General features: G+C 45.0%; 1 protein-coding gene across 1 annotated transcript in view; it reads right to left on the bottom strand.

Annotated features, from left to right (window-relative positions):
- Positions 1-14007, bottom strand: part of PODN (podocan) — a 54587-nt gene that overhangs the window by 25329 nt on the left and 15251 nt on the right. Inside the window, exons 2-4 of the mRNA XM_044301029.1 lie at positions 11840-12104; positions 10697-10790; positions 10466-10530 (exon numbers count right to left, since the gene is read on the bottom strand). Of these exons, the coding sequence (XP_044156964.1) occupies positions 10466-10530; positions 10697-10790; positions 11840-12100 (420 nt within the window). The 5' untranslated portion in view covers positions 12101-12104. The remainder of the gene's footprint in view (positions 1-10465; positions 10531-10696; positions 10791-11839; positions 12105-14007) is intronic.

The following is a 14007-nucleotide window of genomic DNA, read 5'->3' as shown; positions in this document are numbered from 1 at the left end:
ATATACTCTACAGGGAAATTTCTAGGTGGGCCAATGCCCATGGGAAAATATGTAAAAAAGAACGGCGGCACTCCAATGTCTTCAAAAACGGTTATTGTGTTTTATTCTTACTGGACAAGCAACGTTTCGACTCTGCCAGTGTTTATCGAGCTTGATAAAGACTCGCAGAGTCGAAACGTTGCTTGTCCGGTGGGAATAAAACACAATAACAGGTTTTGAAGACATTGGAGTGCCGCTGTTCTTTTCTACATATTTTTCGTATTGGGAGTCCATTGGGCCGGGACGCGACGCTGCTGGCACCACCACTAAATGGAAGTTCTGAGAAAGTATCAGTAAGCAGTGATGGCCAGCACTACTTACCGACAGTGATGGCCAGTTCGCATTGTTCGCCCGCGAACACATGCGGGCTGCCATCTTTTTTCACAAGTCCGGCGAGACATAGGTCTTACCTGTGCCGCGAGCCGGTCTGAAAACAAATGCGGTCACCGGGAGCAGGCAGTTCCGAGAACAGCCAGATGAAGGACCCCCGGTGGCTGTTCTCGGAACTGCCTGCTCCCACTGACCGCACTTGTTTTCAGATTGGCTTGCGGCACAGGTAAGGGCTTACCTGTGCCTCGCCGGACTTGTGAAAAAAGATGGCAGCCCAAAAATGTTCGCGAGCAAACAATGCGAACTGGCCATCACTGTCAGTAAGTAGTGCTGTCTTACCTACTACGTTTTCCAATGCCCAGGGGGCCGTCTGAGCCCTCCTGACGGCCATCAGCCGTGTACATAACGATTTGATGCACCAAGCATTAAAAAGGCTTTCCAGGATTTTACCACTGATGACCTATCCTCTGGATCATCAGTATCTGATCGGTGGGTGTCCGACACCCGGGACCCCCGACAATCAGCTGTTTTGAGAAGGCTTCGGTGCGCCTGTCTTCTCTCTGCTCACCAAGCACAGCGCCGTACGTTGTATAGTGTCAGTGCTTGGTATTGCAGCTCAACCCCATTCACTTCTATGAGGCTGAGCTTCTCCTAGGTCATGTGACCGATGAACGTGTCGTCACTGGTCTAGCAAAAGCAGAGAGAAGGCAGCTGCGCTACTGCCAGCACCACTGCCTTCTCGAACAGCTGATCGGCAGGGGTCCCGGGAGTCACACCCCCACCGATCCAACACTGAGGACCTATCCTGAGGATAGGTCATCAGTATCAAAATCTCGGAAAACCCCTTTTATTAATGCTAGGCGCATCAGGGACTTATGCACCAGGCCAACGACCGCAGATGCCTTCCTGAACTCAACTGCATGACTGTCCTCAGGATGGTGATATAGTTGAATATTGTGGTGAAGGCAACAGTATTTTGTGCTGCACTTTGCTATTTGGTTCTGCAGGGGCGGTATTTTGAGCTGCACTACAGTATTGCAGGCCCCGCCTCCTTCTGTTGTCCCTGCCTGCATGTGTTGCCTTGCCTTCTGTCAATATGGACCTGCCTACAACATGGGGGCAACTTTTAATTATTTTTTTCCAGGGCCACTTTAGCTTCCTAGTCCCCCCATGTCCAGTAGCAACATGCGGAAATCTCAACCTAAGCAAACGATCTACCAGCTATTACAAAAAAATCTATTCAATTGATTCCAGTGTCATTATTTTTTACATGCAATACATAAATAAATCATTGAAACTGGACTAAGAGGGGGTGGGCTGGTGGCATGTAGCACGGGCACCGGGTGCCAACCTTGTCCAGGTTAATTAGGTATAAAGCTAATACGATGAACTGAATCTTTGACCTGGGTGAGGGAAAGCTGAGCTTACGCCTCTGCTCTTTAGATTAAAGAATTAAAGAATGTTTTATGTCTCTAGGGATGTGCCCCCAATACATGAGATGACACAACCCCTTTAAGAAAGGACATGACAATGTTATACATATACCTAACCAAATGAAAAATGTTAATTTGTTCTACACAAAATAAAAAAAGTAAAAAAGACTATCCTCATTTTTTTAAAGGAGTTTTTCAAATCTTTTATACTGATGACCTATCCTAAGGATAGGTCTCAGTATCTGATTGGTGGGGGTCCGACACCCAGGACCCCCACTGATCACTCGGTTGAGACTGCAGTAGCGCCACTACCATCTTTCAGCTCCCCAAGCACAGCGCTGTCCATTTCATAGTGGCCGTTCTTGGTATCACAGCTTAGCCCCATTCACTTCAATGGGACTGAGCTGCTCCTATGTCATGTGACTGATGAACGTAACGACACTCATGCAGCTCCGAATACATTGGTTGGATCTTGGTAGTAAATGAGCCCCATGATATACGTAGAGTATATCCCTCGAATGGCGTTGTGTCCTCTATTTGGCTGCATCGCACACATACGATGTTGGTGCAGGTAAAAGAAAATGCAATTAGTGTCTCTTTGGCACCATTTGAGTTAATAGGCTAAACGTGGAATCAAATCCTCACACTGTCTGTGCTTACAAGCTGTAAAGTAAGTGACAAATCCCTGACGCATCTCACTTAATCTTGAACTCAATCTGGACCCTATTATGGGCCAAACAAAACACAGGTTGGAAGGGAGATGGATCCAGCGAAACACATCCCAACGTCTTATCTGGCCTTCATCTCTGGATTTGGAGGCTGCCAGACCTCTGCATTGTGCATTAAGAGAAAACCTCCCGCACTTGGGCCCCAGGGGCTCCCCATGTAACCTTACCAGTGTCACACATAAATATATGCAGCATCAGCCCAGTCCTTGCATTCAAAACCTCCCGTTTTTCTAAATAAAATCCAAAAAATTCCTATGGATTATGCTTTATGCAGAAGAATATATATTTATACATACTGGTCGAGATTTCAGCTCTAAAGCATGCAGAATTGTGAATATAGCTGCTCTGGACTATAATTAAGGGCTCATGCACACGAACATATTTTCTTTCTGTGTCCGTTCCGGGTTTTTTTTCGGACCTTTTGCAAAACCGATCATTTCAATGGGTCCGCCAAAAACCCCGGAAGTTACTCCGTGTGCATTCCGTTTCCGTATGTCCGCAATACGGACAAGGATAGGACTGTTCTATTAGGGGACAGCTGTTCCATTCCGCAAAATACGTAATGTACACGGACGTCATCCGTTTTTTTTGCGTATGCGTGTTTTGCGGACCGCAAAATACATAGTCGTGTGCATGAGCCCTAAGATGTAACCAGGGACAGACTGGGAACTTGGGAAATGGTCCTGGAAAAAACAAACTAAAGTGGCCCCATTTTGCAGTTGGGTCCAAAGTGACAAAAGGTGGAGTCAACAAAAGTAGGCAGTGCCAGCAACACCATATTGTGCCACATTATACCACCCCAGCAGAGCCAAATCACAAGATACTGCTCCAGCAGCACAAGTTAGCTCCCCTCTGTGGTGGTCAGCACCACCTGCCACGTTCTGTCCTCCTACTCCAGTTGCTTTAGGATGGCAATACTGTTGAATTCAGGGGGACCTTCAGACCATTACTTACCACGGTTGGCGGCCGTGAGGAGGGCTCCTGGAGCCCCCTGGGCATTGGCCCACCGGGTAGTTACCCTGTAGGGCAGTGTTTCCCAACCAGTGTGCCTCCAGCTGTTGCAAAACTACAACTCCCAGCATGCCCACACAGCCAAAGGCTGTCCGGGCATGCTGGGAGTTGTAGTTTTGCAACAGCTGGAGGCACACTGGTTGGGAAACACTGCTGTAGGGTCTATGGCCAGTCCGCCTCTTACTTACTTATCCTATTATGTAGATTAACGGTGTTGTCCAAGATTTTCATACTGATGGCCAATATCTGATAGGTGGGGGTCTGATTCCGGGCACCCTCGTTGATCAGCAGTATGTGAAGGTTAAAGAGCTCCGCTGAGCGCTGCGGCCTCTTCCTAGGCCAGTGACGTCATGTTCCCATTGCCTAGGTGCAGCCTAGCCTGAGCTGCGATACCAGGGCATCAGATGAAGGGGACGGCAATACCTTAAAATGCGTCACATGCGCAATAAAGAAGTCGGATGGTAACCTGCACCTCTCAAGCCTGCTTCTTCCTGGTTCGATTTACAACACACTGTACGGCGCTGTGCTTGGTATGCTGTGAGGAGGCCACTTCAGACAGCTGATCGGTGGGTGTACCAGGAGCCGACCCTTGCCGATCAGATATTGATGACCTATCCTGAGTATAGATCATCCATACCAAAACCTCTGACCACCGCTTTACTTCTATGTTTAGTATAAAATATTAATAATAATATATTAAATATTAACACAGAGAAGAGTCACTACAATAACCTGCAGATAGACTTATGGTAGTTTTATTCTATGTCCTCCACGAACACAATTTGGTTGCTCAACAAATTCCTATCTACGGAAATATGACTTGCCAATAATCACGAGCTTGATTGTAGATATGAATGATATGCATGAAATTTACTAGTAGGCCGGAAACACACAGCTGGCCTTGGGAGTAGTAGGAACAGAGTCTGGAAACCTTGACCGGTTTGATTAGAAGCCATCAGAACATTGGCAAGGACCTGGACACCTGGAGCTCCAAATGTCATGAAACTGTATTATGGGTATTCAGCGCCAGGTTTAGACTCCGTACAAAGACTGAGCAACAGCAACCATATAACGCTTTTACAAGAAGTGAGAAGAGAGCTGGCCCTACTCCATATTGGTCTATCTTCTATGATGGAACTTCCCGCACATGGGGAACGTTCCTAGTCAGAAAATAATTGAAGTGCCTAATCCTATATTCAAAGAGGTATCCCAAGGAAGTGGCCTCCTATGGGTCAAGATCCGGTTTCCGTACTTCCGTTCCGCAAAAGTAAAGAACATGTCCTATTATTGTTCCGCATTACGGACAAAGATAGAACTGTTCTATTAGGGGCCTGCTGTTCCGTTCCGCAGCATACGTAATGCACACGGATGGCATTCGTATTTTTTTGCGGATCCGTTTTTTGCTGACCGCAAAAAACATACAGTCGTGTGCTTGAGGCCTTACTGGAAGTACTTCATGGTATAGAGACTTATGTGCAATGCTCCATGGAAAACTAATAGTGTTGAGCGTGAATATTCGAAAAGCAAATTTTTTTCGCGAATATCGGCACTTCGAGAATTTGCGAATATTTAGAATATAGTGCTATATATTTGTAATGACTAATATATATTTTTTTTAACAGTACATATCAGATGATCATCCCTCCCTTCTTCTAGCTTGTGGGCCAATGAGAAGGCTTTGCCACAGCTTAGCAACATCCCTAGCAACCAATAGAAAAGTTGCCTACCCCACGCCGGTATTTCGCGTGCATTATGCGAATAATACATTGCCGATTTTCGCAATCAAGAATATAATCGCGAAATAACGAATATATGACAAATATTTTACAAAATATTTGTGAAATATTGCGAATTCAAATATTGCCCCTGCCGCTCATCACTAGAAACTATGGAAAGAGGTATCTCCCAAGGAAGAGAACCAAGGCATCACACTGAGCCAACTAGAATCCTACTCCCTACTGGTAAGGGGCAAGCACCCCCAAGACAGCGGTCTACGGATGGATATCTTGCCTAGCTATATTCCCTTGTCAAACGCCAAGGTTCGTTGCAAAGTCAGATCTTGACTCATAGGGAAACACTTCCAAGAGATGACGATGGTAAGATGGTTCTCTTTCATGGGGGATACCTCTTTGCATAGTCATTTCCCATGGAGCATTGCCAATAAGTCTCCATACAGGACTGGTCTCTTTAAGGACATTCATCACCCTGCCAAATCTTATTTGTGCATTTATATGTTTCGGGAGGGCAGCTGACCAATGGGCGTTCCTCTCGGGTGGCGGTGCATCAGGGTGAGCTTGAGTGACTTGGGAATTTTTGGTGGAAAAGACACACAATACTTCTGTTTTTAGGATACAGTTGTGGCTACATGACTTTGATATAGTAGGATTATTTTAAGCATAATTAATTCTTGGATATACCGAGGGTAAAATATTTGGTATAAAAGCTAGATGGCTACAGAGTTGGCGTCATGTATCTAGACTAGGAATTCCTCTGCTGGTTTTCCTGCCTGGAGTATCCTAATTGGGTCCAGACGCTTTGCTAAACCACATGTCACATACCTATCGGCTCATTTGTATTTTTAGGTTGTAAGGGTTAGTGATGAGCGGCAGGGGCTATATTTGAATTTGCAATATTTCGCAAATATTTTGTAGAATATTCGTCATATGTTTGCGAATTCGAGATTATTTTATTGAATGCGAAAAATCGACAATGTAAAAATCGCGTAATGCGGATTCGTAACGAAATACAGGCGTGGGTCACTTTGGCTAAATTTTTCAAGCTGCTAGAAGTTTTATGAGTTTCTCCTGAGACTGGAGATAGTGGTTGGCACGGCAGAACATTACAATAGCTTTATATGCAGATAGAGTCAAGTGCGCCAATATATTTGCGATTGCTCTAATCGGCAGTGATTAGAATATTTTTTCGCACTACGTGCAACTTCACGTTTTAGCAGGTCTGACTACAGATTACTGATTGGTGCGCTAAGTATTGTTGTGAACTTGACATTGCTTCCTTCTCATTGGCCCACAAGCAAAAAGCAGAGAGGAATAATGTGTTCAGATGCTGAATATTTGATATAAAGAATATATAGCACTATATTCTAAATATTCGCAAATTCTCGAAGTGGCGATATTCTCGATAAAAATTTGCTATTCGAATATTCGCACTCAACACTAGTAAGGGTGACACCCAGGGCTTTGCTAATAAAGAGAGAGTCTTCTGCCATTTGGAGTTGGAAGACTCAACTATCACCATAAGTCATGTCTTCTCATTCTTTGAAGATTTTAAGATTTGGAGCACTGCAGAAAACATGGTCAGATCCCTTGTTTAGGGATCGTACCAAAATTCTACCATGACAACTTGTACAGGTGAGACACATTGACATTTATTCTGCTTGTACAGTACATACCATGGGCCAGATTTATCATGGATGACAGCTCACTCCACTTTCACATATGGCTAAAGTCAGTTTTAGCCAAGTCAGATCGGCCCTTTAGGACTGTAATAAATGTGGTTTGATGGTAGCAGTTTATCCGTCAGTAAGCAGCTTTACAAAAGTCGCACGTTTTTATGAAAAAGTTGCACGTTTTTTTTATGAAAAAGTCGCATGTTCTATTAAAAGTCTCATAAGATAAGCATGGTCCTCACTGGAGTGAAATTGCGACTTTTTTGTGACTTTTTAAATAGTCCCAATAGTAAATCTGTCTAGAGATTAATTTACATTAGAAAACACGCCCACTTTCAGAAAACTGGCGAGCATAGTGCAGAGCAGAAAAAAGTCGCAAATTTGTGCGCAGTTTTAGCGTTTGCGCATTTTTTTTTTAGACTTTTTCACTCCATTATTCTGACCTGAGCTAATGATAAATCTGGCCCCATGTGTCCAAAGATCCCATTGCAAAACTGCAACAATTTGCGGTACAACGTGTGCTGTTTAGTGGTACAGTTTTTGACCACGTAGCACACTACCTGACCGCGTGAATACACTCTTATAGGCTACTAGAATACATGATAAACCACCCAACTGTATGGAAACTTTACACCAGTGTCAGGTGGAAGCAATCAGAATGGGAGTTTAGCTGACACCAAATGCTTAAAAATGGTTAGAAACTGAAACACAGGTATATTAGATATTTGACTGACAATAAAGCCCGTTGTGTGAAAAAATACAATGGGCTCTAGAAAACTCTTTCTCCTAATATGCCACCAGTCTGCACCCGGATGCCACCACGTTGCCCCTTGGTATGCTATCACTGTCCCCTGGGTATGCCATTAATGCATCACTCTGCTCCCTGTATGCCCATTATGCAAAAAATGCAATGGACAATAATCCTCCCAGGGCAGATGCAGACTTCTACATATTGCTTCACACATTATTTTTTTTATTTTTTTATTCTTGCTCCCATTATATCTATTATACTGACTGTGTCCACCCATAGATCTCCAGATAGTAATAAACCCCCCAACTCATGACTCACTAGTTAAAGAAGCGGGCGCAAGGCAACCAACTTTCTACTCGTGCTGGCAGAGTCCACTACTCAATACGCCTCTTCCTACAGAGGAGGATTACAGGGGGAAGAGGGGTATTGAGTAGTGGACTCCTGTTTGAAAACTAAAACAAAAAAAAAACATTTTTTGTTGCTCACAGTAACCATTTACTTAAAGGGGTTGTCAGGGTTCAGAGCTGAACCCGGACATACCCTTATTTTCACCCAGGCAGCCCCCCTGATGTTAGCATCGGAGCTAGCATCTCATGCTCCGATGCGCTCCCTTGCCCCGCGCTAGATCGCGCAGGGCACGGGCTCTTTTGTTTATCATAACACACTGCCGGGCGGAGGCTTCCGCCCTGCAGTGTGTTCGGTGACGTCACCGGCTCTGATGGGCGGGTTTTAGCACTGCCCTAGCCGTTTTACTGGCTAGGGCAGCGCTAAAGCCCGCCCATCAGTGTCGGTGACGTCACCAGGCTTCCTGGCAGCCCCATGGAAAGCCCGGTTCGTCACCGGAACTCCTAAAAATTCCATTGCCCTGTGCGATTTAGCAGGGGGGCTGCCTGGGTGAAAATAGGGATATGTCCGGGTCAGCTCTGAACCCAGACAACCCCTTTAACTTCTCCTGTAAAAGGAAAGCTGTGCTGTGTTTGGTGACTGACTATGAGCAGTAAACATTTATTCTTTTAGACAGTTGGTTCCACTAAATAATGTTTCTATATAAACACCATATTTATTAGAATAGTCTATACAGGGAGATAAGACGCAGGCTGAGAAGCCTGAGTAGTTACAGTTAGCACTATACATGTCTTCCGCTAATAGGCTGCAGTGGTTACACCAAGTGACCGCTTCAGCCAATTGATCATCAGCAGCACAGCTTGCCTTTTATATATCCGTCTGTTAGTTGCATAGCCTTTTATTGTGCAACGAAAGATACATAAAATCTGAAAACCCCCTTTAACACGGATAATTCCACATCTATCTTTTGGCGTTATCGCTCAACATCTTTCCATTCTGCTCCAACGCTCGTTGCAAGTTTTGCTCTGCTGATGGAAAACGTTAGAGGAACCAAAATGCTTGTGCTTTTCATTTGCTTGGCTAGGGAAATATGAAATCCGTCTAAATATCCACGGACAAAGCCAAGACATGACCCAAGTAGGTTAGTAAGTTAAAGTTCCTACTGTAGTGTTGTTCCATGAGCGCTGGTGATTCTGGGCCGTCACATTCACATGTTTGCTCATTGTTTCCTCCAGGCTTCCAACATTGCTGGTGCCAGACCTGGACTGGACTCACACAGTATTTTCACAGGGTTAAAGCCATGTACAAAAAGTGGACACCCTGCCAGCTCTCGTGGACGTCAGCCCAGCATTTTTACTTCCTACAAACGTCAACCCAGGGACAGTTTCAGCTCCTCCTCTCGTCGCCTGCTCTAGGACATGTTGAGCTCCAGACTCTCCAGAAAGTCTTATTATTTTAGCTCTTATTACTAACTCTTTCCAAAAAGCTCAGAAGGAGAAAATCCTATTAAAAAAATACGTTTCTTGGGTCTGGAAACTATCAAACAGTGTAATGAACATGGATGGAGATTATATTAAAAAAAAAATGGCGTAAGGACAACGCAAAAGTTGGCGTAGGACAACGTTCTTAATAGAGGGGATTAAAAAAATAAAAGGAGACCTTTACATACCATTTGAGGATTTATCGCTTCATAAATATATTCATTTTATGAATTATAGCTGGTACTTTGGCCCACAGGTGCATTAACAATTTGGAAGACTTCAGAGCTGAACTCCTAGAAGCATTCCTTGTTGATTCACTGTCTGCACACTGGTGATTTGACTTGTGGTAAGTGTGATCTTTACACCAGGGAGTGTACCACAAAAAGTAAGCTTTCTTATACAAGTCCAGCCAAGTGGGGAGTTGGGAACCCCCCCATTCTTGCACTACCCCATTAAAGTGGCCATGGACACGAATGTTGGTTGAACCCATGCATTTTGGCAGGATCAGCCAGCTATCTAAAGTGTATGTCGGGGCTCCATGTCGGGCAGGTTGGATTTCAACACGCCCAATCCTTTTGATCTCAAGGAAGATAAGCCACTGCTAGAGGCATCTGGCAGTGGTTTACTCTCCTTTCCCTTCTGAGAACACATGCATGCTCAGCCAAGCCAAGAGTGCATGTGTATGGGGTCAGTAGGAATAACTTTCGGCAGACAGTTACATAAAGTGTATGGCCAGCCTTAGAGGAGTTCAGCTAAGTTGCAAGAGGCAAACCTATTGACTTTCCAGTAACCAGCAGAATTGTGAATGCAGCTCTGGAGTGCAGAATCAGTACATTATGAATAATGCAACGTTGCTAGATTTTTTTGAATGAAGATTACGTTGAATCCAGTGAAATGTGGTGGATTAAGAGAAGTGTTATCAGCAGAGAAGACAGCTTTACCTTATTATTTGCCAAGTATAGATAACCAAGATTCTCTAACTGCTTGAAGAGATCATCTGGGAGTCCTAAGAAGAAAAGAAGAGGAGAACATTTCCATGAGCTGTGGAAACTTTAATTTCATATATTTTAGAAGCAGGCCCATCCACCAGTATTAGACGTGACGCATGGTACATAGGGCCCCAGGAGCTTCCCGATGGGCCTCTAGTTAGGTCTATGTGTCACCATTCTCACCTCTTGAGGTAAGACGATTGTTCTGTAAGTTCAGGGTTTCCAGTTGGTAAAGTCTGATCAGATCTTCTGCAGGAATTTCCTCTATCCTGTTGTTCTGTCAATTCAGGTAGACTGGTTAACTCATGTAAATGTAACAATTGTATTTATTATGTTTATATTAGGTAACAATCCCCCCCGCCCCCATGATGTTCTTATGTTCTAATATTTCATATGGATGGGGGTTATAGTTCTCATACAATGCCTTTAAAGGGGTTATCCCATGATTAAGGTAAAAAAAAAAAAAAAAAAAACACATCAAAGCTAGAACCAGCCCTGTGATCTGCCCATTTATTGCTCCAATCACAGCTCTGGGGGCTGTGCCCTTTCTCAGGGATTCATGTCCTTTCTGCTGCAGCTCTCACTAGCACAGCTTGGGGGGATGTCCTTTCTCCTGCAGCTCTCTCCCTGTAACCATCACAGTAGATATGGCTGGTGGCAATTGAAAGATGGAACGGGGCATGTGCGACCACTTCTGTGAAGTGGACAGAAAAATAAGGAAAAAAACAAACAGCAGGTGGCGCTATACAGACACATTTTATTGAACAAAATGTTTAATTACATGCAATTACAAATGTGTTCAGATCCAGGTGCTGGTTTGAAAAATGCAGATTTTTTTTTTGTGTGGGACAAACCCTTTTAATGGATGTCTCTTAAGGCACCCAGACACATTAGACTATTGTCAGCCTAAGCAGTTATTATCGGTGTGGCCGGCCAACAATTTAATGTGTTTGGGGAGCTCCTGACTCTCCCTTGACAGAAGATGTTAGGGGAGCGCTTTGAATTTCAATCCCTAATCCTTTTGTTCTCCAGATACCTTGCAGCAGCATTGTCCCCTCTATGGTTTGAAAACACATACACTTGTATATATGGATGGGGGCTGGGAGAGATAGCCATTAGCTGAATAAGTGTTCTTTTGACAGCTTTATAAGTATTTAAGATTCACCTTTGTCTACCATGCATGTGGATTTTGGAGATATGACTAGGTGTGCTTCCAACAAATCAAGGAATATGGTGTCTTCTCCCCTCCCGCCACACACACACAAGGGTCAGTTATGCCTTTTATCCAGTTTAAACAAGCATGCCCCCCAAAATCTCAGTTCAGACCTGCAAAGATATGTGGTTAGTATTTTCAGGAAGGTTGGCAGGAAACTCCTTCAGATCCACGCCTGCACAGTTCACCACTCCTTCTTGGGTACAGGTACAGTCCTTGGGACACTCTAAGGGGGCAGAAGTCACCAAAGCCGAGAGCTCATCCTCCTCCATCTCCTCCTCCTCCTCTTCTTCTTCCTCGTCATCTTGTCCTTGTACTCCATGTGAGAATATCAACAGGAGCGTAAGCAGAAAAGTCACACGGCAGAGACGCATTGCACTGCAGAAAATGAAGCAGAATGTTAGATTTAGGGTTTTGTGTTCTTTTTTTCTAAAACTTGAATAGGGTTGTGTTCAGAGATTTTGCTAGGTTAACGCCATTGTTAAAAGGGTTATTCCATAATTAATGTAAAAAATGAAAATCAGGCATCCTGTAGTACAGCACAGTCTCTTTCTAACAAAGCTTTAACAACTCAGGAGGCGTGTCCATTCTGCTGGAGCTCTCTACCTATCACAGCTCAGGAGGCAGTTGAAGGATTAAACTGAGCATGTGCGGCCATCACAGTGAGCAGGACAAATAAAGAAGAAAAAGAACAAACAGCAGGTGGCGCTATACAGATACATTTTATTGAATAACTCAGTGGCTGTGCAACATTTTTAATTACATGCAATTACAATAGTATTCAGATCCAGGGTTTGAAAACGGCAGAATATTTTTTGCGTGACAACCCCTTTAACCACCTCCGGACCGCCTAACGCACATGTGCGTTCCGGAGGTGGCAGGGCTGCGCACAGTCACGCATATACGCGTCATCTCGCGAGACGCGAGATGACGCGAGTATGCGCCCGCGCGTGCGCAGTTCGCGCCGGCATTTCTTTCAGGACCATTTCGTCAGCAACCTGCCAGCCAATGATCGTGGCTGGCAGGTTGCTGATTTTTAAAAAATCCAATCAAAGTGCCAGATAGCAGATCATATTTGTAAATATGATCTGTTATATGGCTGCCTGCTCCTCTGCTGGTCCTTTTCGTCGGTTGGATCCAGCAGAGGAGCAGGCTTCACAGTGAGTACACCAACACTACACTATAGCCCCTGATCACCCCCCTGAACCCCAATTAACCCTTTGATCACCTCTTTGATCACCCCCTGTCAATCACAAGTGAAAAGAAAAAAGTGATCAGTGCAAACTGTCACTTTTTTTTTTCACTGTTATTGACCGTTAGGTTTTAGGTATAGTTTAGGTCCCTTGGTTAGGTAGTTAGCGATCAGTTAGCGCCCAGCCCACCGCACCGCAGTCCGTTATTCGCTGATTAGCGTATCGCTAATCAGCATTTGTACTTTTATAGTATCTGAAAGTGATCAAAACTGATCACGGTCAGATCTATAATAGTACTAGTGTCACTTTAGCTCGCCCTCCACCCAAAACGCAGTGTTTGCCCGATCAGGCCTGATCGGTCGCCCACACGTGCGTTCGCCCACACCCGCCCCACCGCAGTGACAAAAAAAAAATTTTTTTTTGATCACTGCACATTCACTTTACACGCACTGCGGCGATAAAAAAATCAGTTTTGATATTTTTTATCAACCGCAGCGGCCTCCGGTACTTCGCTAGCCTCCCCTTTGTAAGACAGGCTTGCTTTTTTTTTCTTGGGTAGTCTCAGGGAATACCCCTAAATTTAGTTGCCCACATGTCAAACAGGGGGTATTCTTCTGAAGAGGCCTACAGGCTTCTGACCCAGTCGGATGAGGAGTGGGAACCCTCATCTGATGAATCCAGCGGGTCAGAATACGAACCTGTAGAAAGCAGTGGCTCTCTGACCCAAAGTTCGGACGAGGAGGCTGAGGTCCCTGATAGCACCAGGCGTACCCGGCCCCGTGTCGCTAGACCGCAGGTTGCGCAGGATCCGCTTCAAGAGCAGCAGAGTGGGGCTGGTGCTGTCGGATTACGTGGTGAGGCATACACCAGCAGCCCAGCCCTCCCTGGACCTAGTACCAGCACTGCCGTACAACCTGGTGAAGTAGCGAGCACCAGAAGGGCAGTTGAAGCTGGTACGGTGGCACGTGCAGTAGTGACCCCGTCGCAGCCACCGCAAAGACGTGCCCGTAGAGCCCCTAGAATCCCAGAGGTGCTGGCAAACCCTGATTGGCAGTCCCCAACTTCAGCCGCACCTGTAGTTTTCCCTT

Source organism: Bufo gargarizans, chromosome 7 (genome assembly GCF_014858855.1).
Source record: "Bufo gargarizans isolate SCDJY-AF-19 chromosome 7, ASM1485885v1, whole genome shotgun sequence".
Classification (NCBI taxonomy): Eukaryota; Metazoa; Chordata; class Amphibia; order Anura; family Bufonidae; genus Bufo; species Bufo gargarizans.
Note: the sequence above shows the minus strand (reverse complement) of the source record. Positions and strands in the feature narration are given on the sequence as shown.